This window comes from Dermacentor albipictus, chromosome 6 (assembly GCF_038994185.2).
Source record: "Dermacentor albipictus isolate Rhodes 1998 colony chromosome 6, USDA_Dalb.pri_finalv2, whole genome shotgun sequence".
In the NCBI taxonomy this organism is placed as follows: Eukaryota; Metazoa; Arthropoda; class Arachnida; order Ixodida; family Ixodidae; genus Dermacentor; species Dermacentor albipictus.
The window spans coordinates 144,490,321-144,514,101 of NC_091826.1; the positions used below are offsets into that span (position 1 = coordinate 144,490,321).

The window sequence follows — 23,781 nt, forward strand, 5'->3', positions numbered from 1 at the left end:
TGCGAGAAAGCAGACGCTTGTTCAGAGCCCCAACAGAAAGCAACGTCTTTCTTCAGGAGGTCAATCAGGGGACGGGCAACATTGGCTAAATTTTTCACAAACCTGCGGAAGTACGACCAAAGGCCCATAAAGCGGCGAACATCTTTGGCACAAGTTGGTACGGGGAAATTCTGCACAGCGTGAACTTCAGCGTGATCGGGGCGAATGCCTGACGAATCGACGAGGTGTCCGAGCATGGTTATTTGGTGGTGACTGAAGTAGCACTTGGACGAGTTGAGCTGCAAACCAGTGGTGCGAAAAACAGAAAGAACAGATTAAAGTATTTCAAGATGAGTCGCAAAAGTTGAAGAGAATACGATGACGTCATCCAAGTAGCACAGACAAATGGACCATTTCAAACCTCGCAAAGCCTGTCCATCATCCGTTCAAAGGTCACCGGGGTATTGCACAAGCCAAACGGCATTACTCGGAACTGATTTAGGCCGTTTGGTGTGACGAATGCGGTCTTTTCACGGTCCATTTCATCCACGCCAATTTGCCAATATCCAGAGCGAAGGTCTATAGAGGAAAAATGAGTGGCACCGTGGAGACAATCCAGAGCGTCGTGAATGCGGGGAAGTGGATACACATCTTTCTTGGTGATCGTGTTTAGGTGACGATAGTCAACGCAGAATCGCCAGCTGTTATCCTTCTTTTCGACGAGAACAACAGGGGACGCCCACGGACTGGAAGAGTGTTCAATAATCCCTTTGGCAAGCATCTTGTCAACCTCGCTCTGGATAACTTGTCGTTCAGAGGGCGACACCCGGTATGGGCGTCTGCGAACAGGTGCTGCATCGCCGGTATTTATCCGATGCGTCACGACCGTAGTTTGACGCAAAGGGTGATCGTTCAGATCGAAAATGTGGGAGTAGGACTCGATGAGGAAACGGAGCTCTGCGGCTTGTTGGGTTGAGAGGCCCGGTGCAATCATCTTTGTAAGGTCGTCGGTCGGGGCTGATGCAGAAGGCGCATAATGAGCATTGGTCGAAGACGGCGCAACAGATAGAGCAGAAATGTGGCACTCGTGCGTCGGTGACAACGTGGCAAGAGACAAGCCTCGAGGAAGTACTTGTGGGCACTGTCCGAAATTTACGATGCCAAGACATGTCTTATTGTCCGCAACAGAAACGATGGTGTGTGGGAAGGAGACATTGTGAGAAAGCAGGACTGACGTCGCGGGAGTAAGGACATAGTCTCCGTCAGGTACAGGTGGGCTGGCTAAATCAGGGGTGCAGGTTGCTGTAAGAGATGGCAGGCGTATAAAATCTGCGGAAAAAAGCTGAGTTGGAGCTTGAGCAGGAAGGTCAATGGGAACAGGTTGGGGTAGGCCAAGTTGTACGACACCGGCGGAACAGTGAATCAGAGCAGAATGGGCGGACAAATGTCGAGTCCGAGGATCACATTGTGAGGGCATCGTTCAAGCACACTAAACCAAATGGACGTGTGGCGACCAGCGACACTGACAAGAGCAGTACACATTCCAAGCACAGCCGGAGTTCCACAGTCAGCGATCTGGAGCAGCCGAGTCGGAGCAGGAGTAAGTACTTTCTTCAAGCGCGTTCGAAACTCCGCACCCATGATGGAAATTTAGGCTCCAGTGTCGATGTGTGCTGTAACGGACAAACCATCCACGTCCACTTCCAGAAGGTTCCGATTAGTAGGCAGGTCCGCAGAGGAATTTCAGGCCGGTGTTCTAGAGCAGCTGCCCCAGTTAGTTTCCCGTCAGAGAGCGGCGACGGTAATCTGGGGATGGAGAGCGACGCAGCTGGGGCGAACGGGAGCGGTGACTATGTGATGATGGCGAGTGGCTGGTCGCGGTGGCCTGAGCGTTGCCAGAATTGTCAACCTCGGTGGAGAGTGATGGCGGGCGAGGATTCAGTGGGGAGCGGCGGTAGGCGGGAACGCTTGGTCGAGAGTGGACTGGCCAGGAACGTCGACAATGGCGAGAGATGTGGCCCACACATCCACAGTAAAAGCAGATGGGTCTATCGTCATGGGTGCGCCATACGGTCAGGTTCCGATAGCTAGGATACGGTGAATATATACGGTGGATATTGACTCCGGTGAACCGGGGCAGAGGCAGAAGACGAAGCAAAGTCAGGATGGCTGGCGGAGCAGATGGTTGGAAGACCTAAATTTGCAAGTTCTGGCGAATGACCGACTGAATGAGTGACACAAGCAGCCGAGAATCTTCAAAACAATGCGTCACTGGCGTGGCAGGAGACGCTGCTTCGATTTCTCGCCGAACGATACGTACGACGCTCACGTGCTGGACAAATGTTTTCGCACGTCGATGAAGCTGCGGTATTAGGTAGACGCGCAAACAGTTGAACTATGTGGCGACTCTCCGCGTCATCAAAGTGGCGACATTCGTTAATGATCTTGTTTACCGTTGTGATGTTCTTATAGACAAGCAGGTTAAACGCGTCGTCCGCGATGAGTTTTAAGACGTGGCTGACCTTGTCTGCCTCTGCCATATTGTTATCTACTTTGCGGCAAAAAGCAAGGGCGTCCTGGATATACGTCCCGTAAGATTCAGTGGACGTCTGTACACGGGTCCCAAGGTCCTTCATCGCAGCACGGTTGGCGGCCGACAGGTTTGCCGAACAAATTTCTCTGCTTCTGTTTGCACTGGTCCCAACTCCTAATCTCTTCTTCATGTGTTTCGAACCAGACACGTGCTGTTTTCTTGAGGTAGAACATTATATTAGCCAGCACAAGCATATTTATCCCACCTGTTGTGTGCGCCGACCCGTTCATAATTGTGTAACCACTCATCGACGTCAACGTTGTCAATCCCGGAAAACATGCCAGGGTCACCAGGGTCAACGACGGGGCCGTGCTTCAACTCTCCCCTTCGGATGACATGGCGGCCAGGTTACGTCCGCTGCGGAGCTTCGTCTTGCGCAAGTGATTACCCAGCACTTCCACCAGTGATGTTACGGGAGGGAAGAAGCGTGCGTCTATTTACAGATGGCTTTTAATGGCTGAGCCAACAAGCGTACAGAGCGATACTACTCAACTCTTCTTTGTCGTCTCCAAGACCACCATCAGCGTCCTCCTCCCACATTTCTGACTGTGACAATATTAAAGCGAATAGCTTACTGTCTCCCTTTGTTTTTATGGTTGTTAAGAGGTCAGTGGTCGGTCGTAAATACTGTTGATGTGCAAGGGAGACGTTCGTTCGTTATTATGCTCTCTTGCCAACTATATATCTCTCTGTCTCTCGTTCTTTCGTTCGCTCGGTCAATAGAGAGTTTTAGCCCAGCGGGTTTACGGCCAGCGGAGCGGAGCGGTCTCCACCGTTGCGCCAGCGGAGCGGCTCGCGAAAAAAGAATTTTAGCCCAGCGGATCACCCGCTCGAGCGGGGTAACGAGCGGGGCGCTCTGCTGCCCCACCTAGTGGTTCGAATAGGAGTTACTGAGAAATGAAATTGAATTACGCTTGCTTTTATTATGCAAGAAATGTTGAATAAAGATATATTACATGTTCTCAGTGCATTATTTGTTAATAATGTACTGAGTACTAATGTACGGGTCAGCGCGGCAGTCGCCGTCTTCGATGCAGAACTGCCGGCGTTCATGTGCGCGGCTGCCGTCTTTCATTTCCCATAAACGCCCGCGCGCCCTTACGCACGCTCGCGCACTCCGCTGGGGAGTGCTTTCTAGTGGGCGTAAACGCTGCTCCGTAAAACCGCTGGCCGCCTCAGCGTGGTGCGCATGCGCAGTCGCGTCTCCGCTCGCCCGCTCCGCTCCGCTGGCCGTAAACCCGCTGGGCTAAAACTCTCTAATAGCTCGGTCGTATTCGTGTGCGCTGACATTCATCGGTGGTGGTTTCTGCACATTGCTTTTCTATACATTGTGCTCATGGTATAATTCACCGCAACACTGTCTGCAGAGCACCGTTCCTATAGTAACGGATGTATCGGTGTAATTCTTCGGTGCCATCGAAAGTGATGCTCGCTCTTTAACTAGATCCCTTTATTCGTGCGTCATATAGAAAATGCCCTATAAATACACGGCATGAGAATGCTTACACAATGGAACAGGGGAAAAAGTAACATGAAATCGGTAAAATACATCTCATTGTGTGATAACGAGGAGAAAGGGCATAAATGAGAAGAAAAAGACCCTCGTTTATTACATAAGGAGGGTCTCGAATCCGGCAACATTGATGCCTTCAGGTATCATGCGTGGGTTCACGTTCACGTTCACGTTCTCGTGGCGCCTGCAGCAGAAAGGACGTTCCACGTCCACCGCCAGAGTCTGTGAGTGGTGGCGCTGGTTAACACTCCAAGGGTTCTGCTAGGAAACATAAATGCTCAAGAAAGTGGGTGGGGAAACGGCGCGCGGTAGCTCTATTAGTAGAGCATCGCACGCGAAATGCGAAGGTTGTGGGATCGTTCTCCACCTGCGGCAAGTTTTTTCATCCACTTTCTATTTCCATTTTTTAAACATTTCTTTACTTCATTTATTAGGCACAAGTAATTTCTCCTATGTAGCTCTTGGTGTCAGTGTTTGTTGGCTTCTTATGATATATCATTGTGTAAGGAAGTGTGAAAAATTACCGACGATTACGTTACTTCCTAATGCGAAATTTGAGCGCAGCAAATAAGCTGTTTCACGTTTTCGATAGATTGAGGCAAAGAAATCGAGCAACACATGTATGCGCTATCACAGATTTTTTTTTTATTTTTCACACGTATTCCTTTAACAAAGACTCCACTAACAGTTCTTGACAGTCATGAAGGAAGCTTTGTGGTCGGAGAAATAGACTGATATATGTTCGACTTGGTACACCAATGCTTGATTCTCAAAGACGAGATCTATACAAGTGCCTCGCGAGGTTGTCACAGCCGTGGGACGCGTTACGAGCGAGAGGAACGGGATGTTCTCCCGCATGAGTGTTAGGAAATTGCTCTTTGTCTTTACGTCAACATTAAAGTCCCCCACTACTAACATCGGTGTGGATCGATGGACGGTTAATGCGAGTTGCAGGAAGTGCACGACGTCTTTCGTCAGTGCGGTAGCGCACTCACGAAAGCGGTATCAGTCGGTCGCTGCTAGCGCTGGGGGGATGAAAGGGGGGCGGAGCTGGTTACGAGGCCGACGACAACGCCGACGACGACGCGAAACCCAGGAACGGACGCCAAAGAGCCATTTGTGTAGCCAGCCCTCCTCCACAGTCTCTCCTCCTCCCTTCCATCATCCTCCCTCGCCCGGAGAGCCGACAGCGCGCATGCGCGGCGGCGGAGCAGATTCGTCGGCGAGCTGGTTACGAGGCCGACGACAACGCTGACGACAACGCCGACGACGACGCGAAACCCAGGAACGGACGCCAAAGAGCTGCGCTCTAAAAAAACGCGTTAAAAGTAAACAAATCAATTAGGGCGAGCACCGCGCTCCGTCTGCAGCAGCCCTTTGAATTTTGCTGCGTATCCTTCAGTGCCTACGTGCGATGGCAAGTGGTTCTATTCTACGATAACGCGCGGTATGAATGAATTTGGAAAACGATGACAGTGACGTATCGGTCGTGTAAAATTTGCACTAGTGGTCTTGACAAAAAAATTACTGCAGGGCACTGAAAGAACTCGTCAGAAAGAAATGGGTAATGATAAAATAATAAAAAAGCCAAAGCTATTGAAGCAGAGTATGCGCTGTCAGAATCAACAGTGACACTCACATGATCTACTGACTGAAAGCACTCCTCCGAAGTCGATATGGAGCCGTTGTCCGCGTCACAAAGAGCGGCGTCAACGTTACTGCACACGCGCACCATTTCTTCGTGGCCAGTTGCGGCGTCAACACCGTTTACAGTCGTTCGTCTCTTATGACTTGAGGTCAAATAAAGAGCACAGGACAGAGCGCTGACTATCAACCAAATGCTATATTTGCCGAAGCAGAATATAAAGACATTCTTGAATGTGACACAAAGAACAGAAAAAGAGAGATAAGAAGGGTAATCGTCAGCCATGCAGATAATCCATTTCTGTTGCTGAGAGCGGGACGGGCGCAGAACTGACGCACGCGTCGCCACTTTTAAATATGGAAAACGCCTCAAACATTTCCCGCGCACGCTTTTCACTATATCTGCCAATTATTTCGCACTTGTTCAAGATCGGGGTGCAACCACACGTGTGACAGTGGGCAGACAGATGACTGTACGGGTTTCGTTCTAGTAAAGCGGCATGCTCACGCTGGCGAGCATTAATGCACCTCCCAGTTTGCCCAATATAGTAACGTTTACAGACGAGCGGCATTTTCTAGACGACCTGCGTTGTACAGTCGATGGAGCCACGAACATGATTCTTTCAATAGGTGAAGTGCCAATAGTGCCGGCACACAAGAAGGAATACAGACAGGAAGCGCCCTGTCCTGTCTGTATTCCTTCTTGTGTGCCGTCACTATTGGCGCTTCACCTATTGAAATCCATGCACCAACTAGCCCCATAACGTGTTTTACTGCAATCCACGATTCTTATCGAAAATTTCGCGTGCGACAGTATCCACCCTGTTCACTAATTTGTACAACCCGCTCAGGTTATTAGGGGGATTGCAGACCGCCCTCCCTCCTGCGTTGGCCGCAATTTCCATAATGTTATGGGAAACACAGTGTAAGGAATGACGGCAAGGCTAGATCTCAAAGGCGGTGACTGCATAGTTTCTTTTCCAGCGTTTTTTAGCTGTTTTACAAGGCCATCATCAACACAGCACAACACGCTGGTCGAGCAGCCTGCTGATGTTAATCTGTTGACTTGTGCTGAAAAGCTCTGTTCAACAGAGTGTTCGCACGAACGCTTGAGAGTAGCTCACAAACATGCCCTAGTGATGCCTCGTTGTACGAGTTTGGAGTGTGCAGACGAAAACGGGGGAAGCCCTTTTTGTTGAGTCAGGCGAGTAGCGCCAGCACACGTGATGAGGTTTAAGAACAATTTCAGTGTCTAAAAACCTTAAGCTGTCATTGATGGGCTCTCCTCTTCTTAATGCAAAATCCTTCATTATCTCGCTGAAGTCCTCAATAATTGCCTTGGAGGTCAACTCCGCGTCACAAGGGTCAACTGGATAAAACACTAAAGATTATTCAACAAAGCGGAATACACTTACGGTTGTCAGATGTAGGCAAGCAAGTAAGCCCCTGTCATAGCGTGCCAACAAAATGTCGCTATGTATGGGTGCTAAACATGAACTTATACACACTCCCTGCTTTTGAATTAAAAGCTAATTGTCATGGCAAATGAATGTGAATTTTAGGTAGTAGGTGAGCATTTACATGAAGCTGCCGACACTCGTTCCACAGGCGTTTTGAAACTTAAATACGCAGTGCTTATTGATGCAATCAGGCTACTTGGTAACGAATAGCACAAGTCTTTGACATCAACGGAAAAGGCGCGGTAGTCTGGTGGGTACTCACTTTGCAATAATGTAGGCACTTCATGTAGCTTCCGCATGACGAAACGGTAGTCCACTTCCAGATTTCCTAGGGATTTTGGCAGGAAAGCACCTAGGAGCCGTTGCCAAGTTCCCCGCTCCAACACAATCAGACGAACAGGGGTTTCCACTTTGTGTTTTTGCCGTGAAGAACACAGTCAAACTTACTCCCTTTCAAGTTCTCACAGAGGATGCCAACTTGGTCAGACCCGATGATTCGTACACTTTGGCTGCTTCGGCGTTTACCTTTTCTGGCTTGACCTCACTTGCGTCCTTGAAGTGGCTGCTCAGGACTTGCTCAGCCTTGAGATGGTGGGTCACTGCAGCGGCGACTACGAAGCTACTTTCCTTGTCCGAAAGGAGCAGTTTCAGGCCCTCGCCCCGATGTGAGGAAACAACAGAGGCTGCATTTCCGCGTTCCTTACGTCCATTGTTCTGAAAAGCTCTGTTGAAGAGAGCTTGTTTGTCAGCACTAGTCAACACATTACCATCAGCAGGCTACCCGACCCCTTGTAAAAGGGTTAAAGAACACCGGAAAACAAACTACGCAGTCACCGCCTTCGAGATCTAGGCTTGCCGTCATTCCTTCTGTACACCGTGTTTCCCATAAAAATATGAAGATTGCGGCAAAGGCAGGAGTGAGGGTGGTGTGCAATACCCCTAATAAACTGAGTGGATTGTGCAAATTAGTGAACAGGGTGGATACTGTCGCGCGCAAACGTTGCGATATGAATCGTGTTCGCGGCTTCATTGACTGTACAACGCAGGTCGTCTAAAAATCCCGCTCGATTGCATACGTTGCTATATGGAAAACGGGGAGTTGCATTAATGATCCTCTGCGCTGCCATGTCGCTTCACTAAAAAGAAACCTGTAAAGTCATCTGGCTTCCCACTGTAACACGTGCGGTTGCACCCCGATCTTTAAGAAGTGCGAAATAATGGGCAGATATAGTGAAAAGCGCGCGCGGGAAATCTTTGAGGCATTTTGCTTATTGACAAGTGGCGGCGTGTGCGTCGGTTCTTCGTTGCTCACGCTCTCAGCAAAAGAAATGGATTATCTCCGTGGCTGACGCTTATCCTTCTTAACCCTTTTTTTCTGTTCTTTATGTCACATTCAATTATGTCTTTATATCGTGCTGCTGCAAATAGAGCATTTGGTTGCTAGTAAGCGCTCTGTCCTGTGGTCTTTGTTGTGGAACAAGAGACGGGGAACTTTTAACTTATGGAAAAATGACAGACTTCCATTCTCTTCGAGCGCATCAAGAAGACTCATTTATTTTCGACTAGAAGGTGCGGGAAAGGAGAGAGAGTAGATTGAAAGCGAAAGTCACAATACACTGTGAAAAACAGGCTTTCTTGCACCCCGCATGTGCAAGCAACCCGCTCCAAACCTGAAAGGCACCACCACACCGCCGGTCGCTGTTCGTAGAGCGCGCCCGCCAGTAATTTGCACGCAGTTTGAGGGGTGTCAAGTGTCCGGCGCTTCTGCCACAGTGACCTCAGCACTGCCGTTCCAGGTAGGGGAGTCCTCCTCGCCACATCGTCGGCGACCCCCAGCGTGGGGGTGCTTTGGCTCCAGTATGGCGTGTATACAACAAGCTCCTCCAGATGAGCGAACTATTATTGAGCTCATTGCTCCACACTTTCTGAGGGATACAGCAGCTGTATCGGTCACTTCACGTCTTTTCCCCCACTTAGTAACAATTTGTAGGAGCACACCCTGCCATCTCTACCCTTAAATGTCTCCTTAACTCTGGCGGTCTTCCACATGTGCCGTTTCAAGGGGTTTTCCCTCAGGAGCACTAAGGCGTCTCTCTTCAGACCACTCGATGTTGTTCGTCCGCACATGTGCGCCGATGGGAGCTACAATAGGTACCCTCTCCGCCTCCGTGTCCAGAAACGATCGGCCATGGCAGTCCGGTACGTCCAGTGTCGTGAGAGATGCATGCCACCGCCAGGAATTTCTTCCGGCAGCAGGTGTGGAGGAAGGGTCGTCAACTTTCTTCCGAGAAGGAAGTGCGTCGCTCACAGTGGTTCTGGCTCTTGAGCATCATCATATGTAACTCTTTAACTTATATGCTAACGATATTACTTCCACCTACGAAGAGGCAAAATACACAATTTACGCAGATGACACAAGTGTTTTCATCTCGTCGGGTTCTTGCACCACTTTAATTACTACGGCAAATGACTTCATGTGCAGCCTACCCTATTGGTCAGCAGAGAACTGTTTAAAAGTAAATACGGAAAAAACAAAGGCCGTAACTTTTCATACCAAACGCATGAGTCTACCTCCAGATCTAACATTAGCGTATATATCCATAAATATAGAACTTACTCTTTGTGCAAAGGTGCCAGGGGTACACTTCACAAGTGCTATGCAATGAGACGACCATGTGAGCTTTGCACTCCAAAAACTTAGCCACATATCAGGTGTTTAAAATCGCTACAGCTATACTTTACCCGTCTCTGTAAAATTATTAATTTTTAATGCCTTATTTGTGTCTCATATATATTATGAGCATCTTCTATGGGGCACTACAACTGAATGTAACTTGAGTAAATTATTTCGCATGGAGAAGGAAAATACGTGCCATCGCTAATGTACCGTTTCCCGCCCATACTGAAAACCTGTTCGAGAAATACAACATTGCTACAGCCCATAACATCTATAACTGCAGACTATCACGCGAGTATTACTTTAGTACCAAACGTAACAATACTTTACTTGTAGAGCTTGCAAATCTATCCGTCAATTCATATTGTTATTCAACTCGTACACCTGAAGTGTGGAAGGTTCCGTGCTCTAGAAATAACTGCTGTTGTCATATTGTCACCCAGCTATTGCAACTAAAACAGTTTGGCAAAATACATATTGGCAAAAGACGTCTGCTTTTAGCGATGGCTGGTCCTCGGAGAGCCCGCGCGCAACCACGAACTTCGTCGTTCTAGCCTTAAGGGTCCTGTCTCAACGCGTGCAAACTTATTTTGCGTCATTGCTCCCCTCTCCAAAGCGACCGGCTCGGTCGCTTCAAGGGCGGCGGGCGCACACGATGGGCAAGAGTGCCAATATGAAAAGACAAAAAAAAACATACAGGAATGTACGCAATGCTGAAGCGGTTTGTGAAGGTTGCTTAGCCCTGGCGCGCGTAGTACGGCTTCATCCGTACTACGCGGACGACTTCAGCACGGGGACTGTGTCGGTTCGAACCAGGATCTAAGCTTTGAGGCACCACCTCCTAGTTCACATCACTGAGGCGGCGTACAACTTCATTGAGGCCGAAGTAGCGGCGCAACAATTTCTCTGAGAGCCCACGGTGTCGGATAGGTGTCCACACCCACAGGCGGTCGCCTGGTAAGTACTGGACATTCCGTCGGATCCGGTTGTAACGGTAGGCGTCGGCATTCTGCTGGGTGCGGATGCGATTCCGAGCAAGCTGGCAGAGCTTCCTCGGCTTTCTCGACGAAATCTTCAGTGGTGTCATTCCTTGTGGTTCCGTGGGCTACCGGGAGCATGGCGTCTAAGGGGGTTGTAACGCGACGTCCGTAAACAAGCTCGAATGGTGTAAACTCGGTGGTCTCCTGCACAGCGGTATTGTAAGCAAACGTGACGTATGGCAAAATTTCATCCCATGATTTGTGTTCCACATCAATGTGCATGGAGAGCATGTCGGCTAATGTTCTGTTTAGGCTCTCTGTTAAGCCGTTAGTTTGGGGATGATAGGCTGTGGTCTTTCGGTGGTCGGTGTGTGTCAGTGTGACGACTTTTTGCAATAACTCCGCTGTAAACGCCGCACCGCGGTCGGTAATGAGTACTGCGGGTGCACCGTGGCGAAGCACGATGTTGTGGTCGAAGAAGCTGGCGACTTCAGCAGCAGTTCCCCGCAGCACAGCTTTCGTCTCGGCATAGTGAGTTAAATAGTCAGTTGCCACGATTATCCACTTATGTTTTAAGGAGGACGTGGGGAACGGCCCCAGAAGGTCCATTTCCACTTGCTGGAACGACGCCGGAGGCGGATCCAAAGGGTGAAGCAGGCCGGCAGGCTTGACGGGTGGAACTTTACGCCTCTGACAGTCATGGCATGTTTGCACATAGCGCTGAACCGACGAAAATAGGTGTGGCCAATCGTATTTTGCCGTATGCGCGCTAATGTCCTCGCGAAGCCTAAGTGGCCGGCACAGGGATTGTCATCACACGCCTGTAAAACTTCCTTGCGCAATGCCGTCGGAACGACAAGAAGGAACATTTCCTAGCTGTTCTCGAAATTTTTCTTGTACAGGACATCGTTTCGCACGCAGTACGACGTCAATCCTCGTGAAAGTGGGCGTGGGACAGCAACGTCAGCTCCCTCGAGATATTGTATGACTGGAAGCAGCTCAGAGTCTGCACGTTGATAGTCAGTCATGCGCACCACGTCGACGACACCAAGAAACGGCAAATCCAAGCTCCAAGTCGGGAGATGTCAAGGGAATAGGAGAACGTGACAAACAGTCAGCGTCGCTATGCTTATGGCCGGATGTGTAGACAACAGTTATGTCGTATTAATTGAGGCGGAGGCTCCAACGAGCGAGGCGCCCTGACGGGTCTCGTAGATTGGCAAGCCAGCAGAGCGAGTGGTGATCACTCGAAATGGCCTGCCGTATAAGTGATGGCTGATGGCCCACACGACTGCTAAGCATTCTTTTTCGGTCGTTGAATAATTAGGTTCTGCTTTTGTCAGACTACGACTCACGTACGCAATTATACGTTCTGCGCCATCTTGCCATTGAACCAGAATGGCCCCGAGTACTACGTTGCTGGTATCGGTGTGTATTTCAGTTGCCGCGGTGTCATCAAAATGCGCCAGCACTGGTGCGGATTGAAGGCGTTTACGCAATTCGGTGAAGGCCTGCTCTTGGTCTTCCGTCCCCGCAAAGGGCACATCTTGTCGCATCAGTCACGTGAGCGGTTCGGCAATCCTTGAGAAGCCTTCAACGAAACGACGGTAGTAAGCGCAGAGGCGCAAGAACCGCTGAACAGCCTTTTTGTTTTTAGGACGAGGAAACTCGGCAACGGCAGCCAGTTCTTCTGGGCCTGGTCGTACTCCTTGGGAGCTGACCACGTGTCCTAGAAACTTCAGTTCCTGAAAGCCAAAGTAACATTTTTCAGGCTTGATGGTGAGGTTGGCCTTGGGTATTGCGGTAAGGACACTTCGTAGCCGGGCGACATGTTCATCGAACGTGCTGGAAAACACAACAATGTCGTCTAGGTACACTAGACACGTCTGCCACTTTAGTCCAACGAGTACAGTGTCCATGATTCCTTGGAACGTAGCAGGAGCGGAACAGAGACCGAAAGGCAGCACGTTAAATTCGTACAGCACATCGGGAGTCACGAAGGCGGTTTTTTTACGGTCGCGCACATCGATTTGCCAGTAGCCTGACTTTAGGTCTAAAGAAGTAAAGAACTGAGCATGACGCAGACGGTCCAAAGCGTCATCGATCCGTGGCAGGGAATAAACGTCGCGTTTCGTGACTCGGTTAAGCCATCTGTAGTCAATGCAGAAGTGGAGTGTGTTGTCTTTCTTTTTTACTCGTACGACAGGCGATGCCGATGGACTTGTCGACGGCTGCATGCCGTCATCATTTAGCATTTCTTGAACTTGACGCTTAATGGCCTCCCGCTCCATAGGTCACACGCGATACGGGTGCTGACGAACAGCCCGCGCCGACTCCCCTGTAACGATCCGATGTTGCGTAACGGAAATGCGCTGGACTTTGGATTCCGTGGAAAAACAGCCGGAGAATTCTGTCAGTAGGCCCAGCAGCTGATCCTTCGGTACATCTGCTAAGTCAGCATTAATGTGGACGCTGATATTCAGGCTGGCGTGAGTTGTTGAATCCGGTGAAGTTACTTGTAACGGATGCGATAAGCGCTCGTCTGTGTCTCTTCTTCCCGTGTCGTCTGTTTGGCGCTATAGTGGGCAAGGTGGCAGCAGTACGAGCATCATGCTTACCCGCTGCCTATTTCTTACGCAGATCGCCTTCCTCGCTTGTTGCCACTTCGAATGTGCTGCGGTCATCTCTCCTGACGTCACAGCTCTCGTGCACTCGCCATCATCGTCAAGATCCCTGGGTGATTCCGCGGGCAGCTGTACGAACTGTCCTATCTCCCTTCCGGATGACTCTCTTGATCTGACCGCCACCACACGTGCCCGGAGCCCTGGCATAGCTGGCACACTGAACCGTCCACTCACAATCAAGCCCAGTCCCATGACGTCAACGATCATGCCTATAAATTCCCAGCCGGATCCTTCCTTCTTCAGTGGGCAAGGTGGCAGCAGTACGAGCATCATGCTTACCCGCTGCCTATTTCTTACGCAGATCGCCTTCCTCGCTTGTTGCCACTTCGAATGTGCTGCGGTCATCTCTCCTGACGTCACAGCTCTCGTGCACTCGCCATCATCGTCAAGATCCCTGGGTGATTCCGCGGGCAGCTGTACGAACTGTCCTATCTCCCTTCCGGATGACTCTCTTGATCTGACCGCCACCACACGTGCCCGGAGCCCTGGCATAGCTGGCACACTGAACCGTCCACTCACAATCAAGCCCAGTCCCATGACGTCAACGATCATGCCTATAAATTCCCAGCCGGATCCTTCCTTCTTCAGTGGGCAAGGTGGCAGCAGTACGAGCATCATGCTTACCCGCTGCCTATTTCTTACGCAGGTACGTTACTTTCAGAATGCCCGCTGCATTCGCTCTGATGACCGATTCTTACTGCTGCTCCCTTGCCCACACCATTCTCGCAGATGCTTTGCTTATATTTCTTTGTACTCGCAGCTCGCTGTTTCTATTAGTAGATTGTTGCAGAGTGGTGACATTGAAAGCAATCCTGGTCCTCGCTCCCAAAAAAATCCGAGCCTTTCACAAGGTTTTGACGATCAACCATCGGTGTCTGAAATGCTCGCTGAGCTTTTGAACGGGCAGAAAAGATTAGCTGAGGATATCGCCGAAATTAAAAACTTTCAACAATCTGTTAATACACGTTTTGAGACTATCGAATCGCGTCTGGCCGCTCTGGAGTCCTCGTCACATAAGCCTGCCGTCCCAAGCGACAGCCTTAACAGTGAACTCACACGTTTAACAAACGAAATTCACAACCTTTCAACTAAAAATGATGAATTAGAAAACCGTGCTCGAAGGAACAATTTAATCTTACATGGTCTGCCAGAATCCTCCGATGAAGGTAATGAATGCCTATCCTCAGACATTGCGAAATGGTTTGAGGATAAACTTAACATGAGCTGTCCTCAAATAGAAAGATGCCATCGTCTTGGAAGGCCTTCACGTGACCGTCCGCGAGCCGTGATTATGAAACTTCTGGACTATCGGGAGAAAGTTTCGGTATTAAAAAGTGGTCACAAGCTAAAGGAAACCGATTACCGTATTTCGGAAGATTTTTCACTACGTGTCCGGAATACCCGCAAGAAACTTTGGGAAGCGTCTGAGAGTTTTAAGAACAACGGGTGCACGGTCCGCATACGGTTTGACCATATATTTATTGATAAAGTTCGCTATAACTGGAACAGCGCTTCTAATACATTAGAGAAAGTACATCGTAATACAGCACTAAATAGCGTTGCACCTGCCTCTCCGCCTTGACTCCTTCGTCGCAAAACCAATGACCTCCGTGTATTAAATATTAACGCAAGAAGCCTTATCAATAAATTTTCCGACTTCATCTGTCTAGTAACTGCTCATTCCCCCCATATTATAGGCATTACGGAAACATGGCTACATGACGGCATATTCGACTCCGAAGTTGCGTTAAGTGAATACACATTGGTAAGAGTTGACAGACCAAATGGTAGAGGTGGCGGTGTCGCCCTCTATATACAGTCCCACCTGAAGTTTTCAGTCCTTGAAACCCAATGTGAAATTGAATTGCTTTTGTGCAAGATTTATTTGGAAAGGTCATCCGCGCTAATTGGAGTGTTTTACCGACCTCCGGGCTCTTGTGGTGATCAGTTCACTTTTCTTAGCAACATTCTGCATAATTTGAAATCATCAAATATAATACTTATGGGAGATTTTAATGCACCAGGCATTCACTGGCCCTCTCTCACCATTACCAGCGGCGACGTGTCACTCTCAAGAAAATTACTGCGCCTTTCCCTATCACTCGGTCTTAGACAGATTGTCCACGAGAACACCAGGGAAACGGCTGTCCTAGATTTAGTTTTTCTTAGCTCAAGTCTTTTCGAGGGTGTCTTCCAGTGCTGCGTTACTGACGGGATTTCTGACCACAAAGCCGTACTGTTCTCGGTTTGCTGTATTGTTCCCAAACCGCGGATTGAGTACTGCACTTTTCGTGATTTTAGCCGCGCCGATGATGCTGCAATTACCGACACACTTAGCGAATCGTTTGAAAACTTTCATGAATTATCTTTGAACAATGATATCAATGTTGCCGTACGGTTTTTTGAGAATATTGTTGAAACCTGTATTAACCAATTTGTTCCCCTGAAAACAAAAAAGAAAAATATTAATTCACCGTGGATGAGGACGTGGACAAGAGGACTACTGCATTTATCACGTCGTGTTTCGCGATTGCGCAAATCTAAAAGAAATGGTAATCCTGACAAAATTACTGAGTTCAATGATGCCAAGAAGGAACTGCGCCAGAAACTAACATCTGCCAAGGATTTCTACTATGCTGTTACTTTGCCAAAATTTATGAAAACAAACCCTCGTATGTGCTGGAAATCGATAATGCCAAGTAACAGCACAACTAACAGTTTAGTTGTCCAGGACGTGGCAGTTTCAGATTCACTCGCGATTGCTTCCGCTTTTAACACGTATTTTCATTCCGTGTTCACACAGAATAACTCTTCGCTTCCACGTTTTAGCTGTGACTCATACCCACCTATTGAAGACATCGTCGTCTCTAGCTCAGGTGTTTTGAACATGATCCTCCATTTAGATACTAAAAAGAGCTGCGGCCCAGATGACATACCCAATTCTTTCCTCGTTCGCTACTCCCTTTGGACAAGCAGATACCTCTCCGTTATCTTCCGTAAATCATTATCAACCTCCACTGTTCCCCAATCCTGGAAGCTTGCTACGGTCATTCCGATATACAAATCCGGTAACGCTCAACTTCTGCAGAACTACAGACCCATTTCATTAACTGCCCACTCATGCAAGTTACTCGAACATATAATTTTTAAACACATCACGGAATTTCTTGAAAGCCACAATATCCTATCCAATTACCAACATGGTTTCCGTCGCGGATATAGCACCACTACCCAACTGATCGAATTCACGCACGATATTTGTCAGTCATTAGATTTAGGCGGACAGATTGAAGGCATTTTTGTTGACTTATCCAAGGCTTTCGACACAGTCCCACACCCAAAACTCCTCTACAAGCTTAACTCCATTCTAAATAACCTTTCTCTGGTGGGTTGGATACATAGCTTCCTAACCCAGCGTTCTCAGTCTGTGCAATTTAACGGCTCTATTTCCTCTCCTGTTAGTGTTTCATCCGGCGTCCCACAAGGTTCCGTTTTAGGCCCGCTTCTTTTCTTATTATATATTAATGACTTGCCGCATTGCGTGTCCGTTAGTATTCGTCTTTACGCTGATGATTGCGTCCTCTATCATAGTATTAACACTATGATAGAGTGTAATACTATGATTACACTCATAGATTACACTCTATCATAGTATTAACACTATGATAGAGTGTAATACTATGATACACTCATAGATTAACACTATGACGAATACTAACGGACACGCATTGCGTGTCCGTTAGTATTCGTCTTTACGCTGATGATTGCGTCCTCTATCATAGTATTAACACACCAATGGATCATGATTTACTTAATGACTCCTTTGCAAAATTTTGTAGGTGGTGGAAGGAATGGCAAATGAACTTTTAATTTCTCTAAAACTGTTTCCATGTCCTTCTCCAGACGCCCATCTCCATCACTTTTCACGTACACTTTCCATGGTCAAGATTTAAAAAGAGTAACCGAATTTAAATACCTTGGTCTTCATTTCTCCCATGACATGTCATGGTCGAAACACATTGACATCATATGTAACAAAGCTTTTAGACGTCTCGGTTACCTCCATCGTTCACTGCGTAAGGCTCCAAAGGACACCAAACTGATGACGTATAAAACACTTATCCGACCTATTCTTGATTATGGCTGCATCATATGGAATCCTCATAAAAAATCCGATATTAAAAAGTTAGAATCAGTTCAAAAGAAATCAGTGCGCTTCATTTTTCGCAGCTATAGCCGAGATTTTTCCCCTTCTTCCCATTATACAGCTACAGGTCTTACAGTTCTTTCATCTCGCCGCCGCTTAGAATGCATGAAATTTTTACACACGATTATTCATTCTGAGCGCCTTGATACACTAAATAATTATTTGAACTTTAGTCCACCTTCTATCACTAGAAGTTCTCATAATCTCAACCTTATCCCTTTCTTTTGCCGAACGGAGATGTTCAAGCACAGCTTCTTTCCACTGGCCATTGAACTCTGGAATGCACTGCCTGGAAGCATCCGCTCTTTATCTATGCAAGAATTTTTGAAGGCAATTACATATACTTGATATTCATATTTTTGGGGGGGCTTGTATCTCGTTTTCTTGCTTTCCTTTTTTTTTCACTACCCACTCCTGCAATAGCCTCACCGAGGCTGCAGTATGTATAAATAAATAAATAAATAAATAAATAAATAAATAAAATAGTACTTCAGTACTTGTAACGTGCCGATGTCAGTGAAGTTAGCAATGTCGTTCAGGAATGCCACAGCTGTACCTTGAGGGACGTGCTGATACTCATGGCTGAAGTTTGTCAACAAAACTTGCGAGCACTTATGCAGTATGCTAAAAGACCCCGGGCGATGCAGATGTGTCTTTAGAGCAGTAGCGGGCCATTTGCCTCGGCAATACCCTCATAGCCGTCGAATGCGTTGCAGGTAACGAGGGTCAATACGCTGCTCCTTGGCGGCACCGTGATGTTCTCGTCAACAATCCTCAAGGCGTTGACATACGTGTCGTCATTGCTGCTCCCTGCTAAGGCCTGCGCCGTCGAAAACGTTACCCGCGACTTTTGTAAGTTAATCACAGCTCCATTAGCCTGCAGAAAGTACATTCCCAGAATTAGGTCCCTCGAACAGCTTGGAAGGATAGCGAAATCTCCGAGGTACGTAAACCCACGAATGCTCACTCGCGCTGTACATCTTCCTACCGGGGTTAGCAGATGGCCTCCTACAGTTCGAATCTGTGACCCAGTCCACTCGGTAGAAACTTTCTTCAGCTTGCAGGCAAGGTCCATGCTCATAACTGAATATCCGCTCCAGTGCCGATTAACGCCGTTATTTCTTCGTTGTCTATGGCGACGGGAGTGTTCGACGTTACTACCTCTCGTAAGGTGTTCGACTCCGTCTGTACGTCTGCATCGTTCTGTTTTCATCATTGTCGTCGTAGTGGAGGATATTGCGTACAGTCGTCGTCAGCGGTCTCACCTACGGAGGTCGCTCAACTCAGTTTTCCCGGCCCGCCAGGCTAGGCGAGCGGCATCTCAGAGCGCAGCGAGTAAAGGCTTGGTTTGGTGATTGTGACCTGTAATGAGCAGGAGACGACGAACGGGGCCCCTGCAATCGCTGATCAACATTGCGACGATTTGCGACGAAACTCTATTTCTGACGGCCGCTCACCAGGTCGTGGACGAGGTGCATTCGGCGAGAATCCACGGAGCCCCCCATGACGATAAGGACACATGCTGTAGTTGTGTCCGCCTTGTCCGCAATGAAAACAAAGGGGCTTGTAGTCTGTGGTGCACCAGACGTCGCTCTTCCTAGTCCTTGCTTCAGCGATGTGCGGTGGCCTGCGAGACGGCCTGAAGCTTACGTCCACTTGTTGAGTGAGGTGTACCATGCTGCATGCACTTCGGCGCGCGGTCCCTGCTGTGGTGCCTCGTACTGTTCAGGAACATGGACGGCCTGTCGGACCTCGGCGCGCACCATTTCCGCAATGTAAAGTTGTCCCACATGGGCAGTGGCCGTCTGCATCTTCTGCAGTTCCTCCTTGACGACAGCCCTGATGAGTTCTCGCAAGGCGCCAACGTCGTTACCAAGGGTAACGGCAGAGAGCTCCCTTGGAATCACGGCGTCGCGGTTGTTTTGCCTAGCCCGCTGTTGAAGGGCCTTTTCCATAGTAGTGGCTTCGTCATAGAACTCTGCAAGTGTCGTCGGTGGATTTCGAATGAGGCCAGCAGAGATTTCCTCTTTGACGCCACGCATGAGATGGTGCACCTTCCTTGTTTCAGCCATAGAAAGGGTCCGCATGTCTGAAAAGCCGATTCATGTCGTCTACGTACGCCGTCACTCGCTCATTCAGGCCTTGAATTCTCGCCTCCAACGCTAACTCCGCCCTCTCTTTCCTGTCCGCCCTGGCGAATACATTGAGGAGCTGCCTACGAAATTCTTCCCATGACGTCAGTGTCGCCTCGTGGTTCGCAAACCATGTTTTAGCGAAATCCTAAAGAGCGAAGTACACGTAGCGTAGCTTACGCTCGTGGTTAATATCGTTGAGGTTGGCAACCCGGTCAAAATGGTCAAGCCAGTCGTCGGCGTCCCCTGAAGCACTTCCGTGGAACAGATTCGGTGTCCGGATGCGATTGACGACAACGTGCGATGCTGCAGGAGTGGCAGGAGGTGGTTGGTTCGTCATTCTAGTTCGTTCGGGTAGCAGACCGTACTGTGGCTGGAGTCCCTGGAGACGTCGGCTGGGACGTACGTGCACAGTGGTAAACTCGGCTGAACTACTCACCGGGCTTAGGCCTGGGGTATGCTCCGGAAATCTTAACGTCGACCGTACCCCGCACGTTAACCAGAAATGTCACCCAGCTATTACAACTAAAACAGTTTGGCAAAATACAGATTGGCAAAAAACGTCTGCCTTTAGCGATGGCTGGTGCACGGAGAGCCCGCGTGCAACCACAAACTTCGTCGTTCTCGCCTTAAGGGTCCCGTGTCAACACGTGCAAACTTATTTCGCGCTAATACGTTGTGTAGCAACCTTCCAAGATTACTGAATTCATGTGATAGAGCAGGCTACAATTTACGGGATTTATCGCGGTCAGAATTTAAAACTCTATTACCTTCACCTCTTTAAAGCGCGTTTGTGAATGATTACTAATGTATGTTACGTTCTTTTTTTGTCTATGCTACCAAGTGTATATCATTTATTATTTCAATGCCGCAGTGTGTTTTGCACTGTTATTGTGGAAATATTTCACAGTTTTTTTTCATTTATTGCATAACAGCAATGCTTTATGGCCATTATATAAATGTAATTTATATAGCGTTTGATGTGTTACCCCATGCGGCCATACTGTACCTAAGGGGGTGAGGTTACCCCAAGCCGCGTCTGTGCGGCTTTTTTCTCTCATCCATCACCACTTACCACTCCTCTGTACATGTGTCTGTGTGTGTAAATCGAGATCAATAAATCATATCAAAGTCAAAGGGCATGGGTTGATCACGGCCTCTACCTCGTAAAGAACGGTGGGCACTTCCTTGAAACGCAGGCTGTTGGGACCTAACACCTTTCGCAATGCTACTTTCATTTCATTTCATTTCATTTCATTTATTATACCCTCAAGGCCTGTGAAGGCTTTACAGAGGGGAGTGGGTTACAAGTGAATCCAAACAGTAAGTTTGCAAAAGAAAAATATACAACATAAAAAATACAATTTGACAAGTAATTCAGTAGGACTACAATGAGCAATTACAAAAGGTGTTACAAAAAAGGGCAAGATATACAAGCACATTAAACAGCATTTTAGCAAGTAACGTTGGTTAAGGCATCACGAAACAAAGGATTATCATTGATGGACACAATGCTTGCGGGAAGGTGGTTCCACTCTAGTGATGTCCGAGGTACGAATGACTGGGAAAATGTATTTGTGCTGCAAGAAGGGACGTGAACCTTGTAAGAATGATCGATGCGACGAGATACATAGTGTGGAGTATGGATGAATACATCACGTAGTTTTGTGTGGTGAAAAATTTTGTGAAATAATGATAAACGGGAGACTTTACGTCGAGCTGCAAGAGATGGAAGGGAAAGGCCAGTTTTCATGGCTGTTACGCTGGCCGTTCTATTATAATTCGAAAGAATGAAACGAGCAGCGTTATTCTGAACTAATTCTAATGAGTTAATTAAGTTTAGGTTACTAGGGTCCCAGACAGATGCAGCGTATTCTAATTTCGGGCGTATTAGTGTTTTATAAAGCAATAATTTCAAGGAGTGAGGAGCCTTAAAAAAGTTACGCCTTAAGTAACCAAGAGCGCGGTTAGCATTGTTCACTATATTAGTAATGTGAGTTGCCCAGGTAAGGTCGTATGTAATATGTATTCCTAAGTACTTGTACGAAGTCACCTGTTCTAAAGGAAGACAATTTAAATAGTACACTTCAGATACGTTAGGTGTTCTAGATACTTGCATAGCTTTACACTTGTTAACATTTAATTCCATTAGCCATAAACTGCACCAGTTAGATATTATATCAAGGTCCGATTGAAGACGGTTAGTATCACAATGCGTAGTTATTTCTCTAAAGATAACACAATCATCCGCGAAGAGATGAATGTTAGAAGTTACTTGTGAAGGAAGGTCGTTAATATATATTAAGAACAACAAAGGACCGAGAACCGATCCTTGGGGCACTCCGGAAGCAACAGAGCACACCGGTGAATCGCAGCCATTAGCAGTAACGTATTGTGAGCGATGAACCAGAAAACATTCGATCCATTTTAAGAGATTAGCATCAATATTCAAACGGGTCAGTTTGTGGACTAGAAGTTTGTGACAGACTTTATCAAATGCTTTTGAGAAGTCTAGAAATATGCAGTCGGCGCGTGATGAACGATCAAGAATTCGATGCAACTGATGAGTGAAAGATACGAGTTGAGTCTCGCATGAGTATGATTTCCTAAAGCCATGCTGAGCAGGTGAAAAAAATGTGTTATCCTCAAGAAATTCTACGAGGTTTGTGAATACAATGTGTTCTAGAAGTTTGCAGCACGTGCTGGTAAGTGAGATGGGGCGATAGTTTGTTGCTATGTTTTTGTTACCAGATTTATGGAGTGGAACCACCTTCCCCACCTTCCACTGATAAGGTAAAGTGCTGGTGTTGAGTGACTGTTGAAAAATTTTTGTTAGTATTATAGAACTGTATGCGGAAGTGCTTTTTAGGAACCTAGTGTTAATTGAGTCAAAGCCAGGCGAAGAATTGTAGTCGAGCTTGTCAATAAGTTTAGCAACACCAGATGTGTGAACTATTACTGGAAACATGACTGGATAATTATAGTTACGTAACTCGGGAAGTTGTTTATTTAGAGCTCCCGAAAAATTTTTGAGAAAGGCTTCGTTAAGGTGAGTTGCAGCACCGTTTTTAGGAACAGGCTGCCCAGTAGAGTCGTTTAATAAGATTAAGTTATCAGAAACAGGTTTAATTATTTTCCAAAATTTTTTAATGCTAGTTTTAAGAATAGATGGAAGAGTAACAGCAAGAAAAGTACGTTTAGCGAGTTTTAAAGCTTGAATGTATTCGTTAGAAGCCGCCTTGTATGCCGTCCAACGAGAAGCACTTGAGGACAACTTAGCTGAGCGGTAGATACGCTTTTTACGGTTAGAAAGTCGTTTAATGCGAGTGTTATACCAGGGGGCTTGTGGGTTAGAAGTTAAGATACGGCTCGGAACATATGTGTTCATTAGTTCCTTTACTTTATGAGCAAACAGGTCCCAATTAGTTTGTACAGAACGGTCATCAAAGTTAATTAGGAATGTGTCAAGAAACGTATGTAACTCATTATTGATGGCCCCGAAGTTTGTTCTACTATAATCTAGTATCGTTTTCCTTTTCTTGATATTTTTCGGATGTTTGGCACTAATAGTAAAATGCATTGCAGAATGGTCGCTTAAAGGCGGAAGGAAGGTAATGTTGGAAGTTAGTTTGGGTTCAGTAGTAAGTACTAGGTCGAGAGTGTTTGATATAGTAGCAGTATTCCGAGTTGGTTCAGTGACCACTTGCGAAAAGGAAAAAGTGGAACACAAATCTAAAAATTCCTTAGCCTGAGACGAAAATGGGAGTAATGAAGGAGGCTGAGAGTTCCATTTAATGTTCGGAAAGTTAAAGTCACCTAACAAGTAAAGGGGCGATGATGGAAAGCGTGATGATACGTTATTAATTACATCATGCAATTCACTAAGGAATGTGGACGATGAAGAAGGAGATC

General features: G+C 47.4%; 1 protein-coding gene across 1 annotated transcript; it reads left to right on the top strand.

Moving 5' to 3' along the window:
• The first annotated feature begins 14,080 nt into the window (after positions 1–14,080).
• Positions 14,081–15,112, top strand: LOC139047110 (uncharacterized). The gene is made up of 2 exons (XM_070521074.1): positions 14,081–14,176; positions 14,291–15,112. Exons 1-2 carry the CDS (start codon positions 14,081–14,083, stop codon positions 15,110–15,112), a joined length of 918 nt encoding a protein of 305 aa, XP_070377175.1.
• The last annotated feature ends 8,669 nt before the right edge of the window (positions 15,113–23,781 follow it).

Excerpts from the sequence above, each read along its gene's own strand:
- LOC139047110 (XM_070521074.1), top strand. The coding sequence starts at position 14,081 with ATGCCTATAAATTCCCAGCCGGATCCTTCCTTCTTCAGTGGGCAAGGT. Across the intron at positions 14,177-14,290 it reads GCTGCCTATTTCTTACGCAG|CTCGCTGTTTCTATTAGTAG; the intron begins GTACGTTACTTT and ends TTGTACTCGCAG.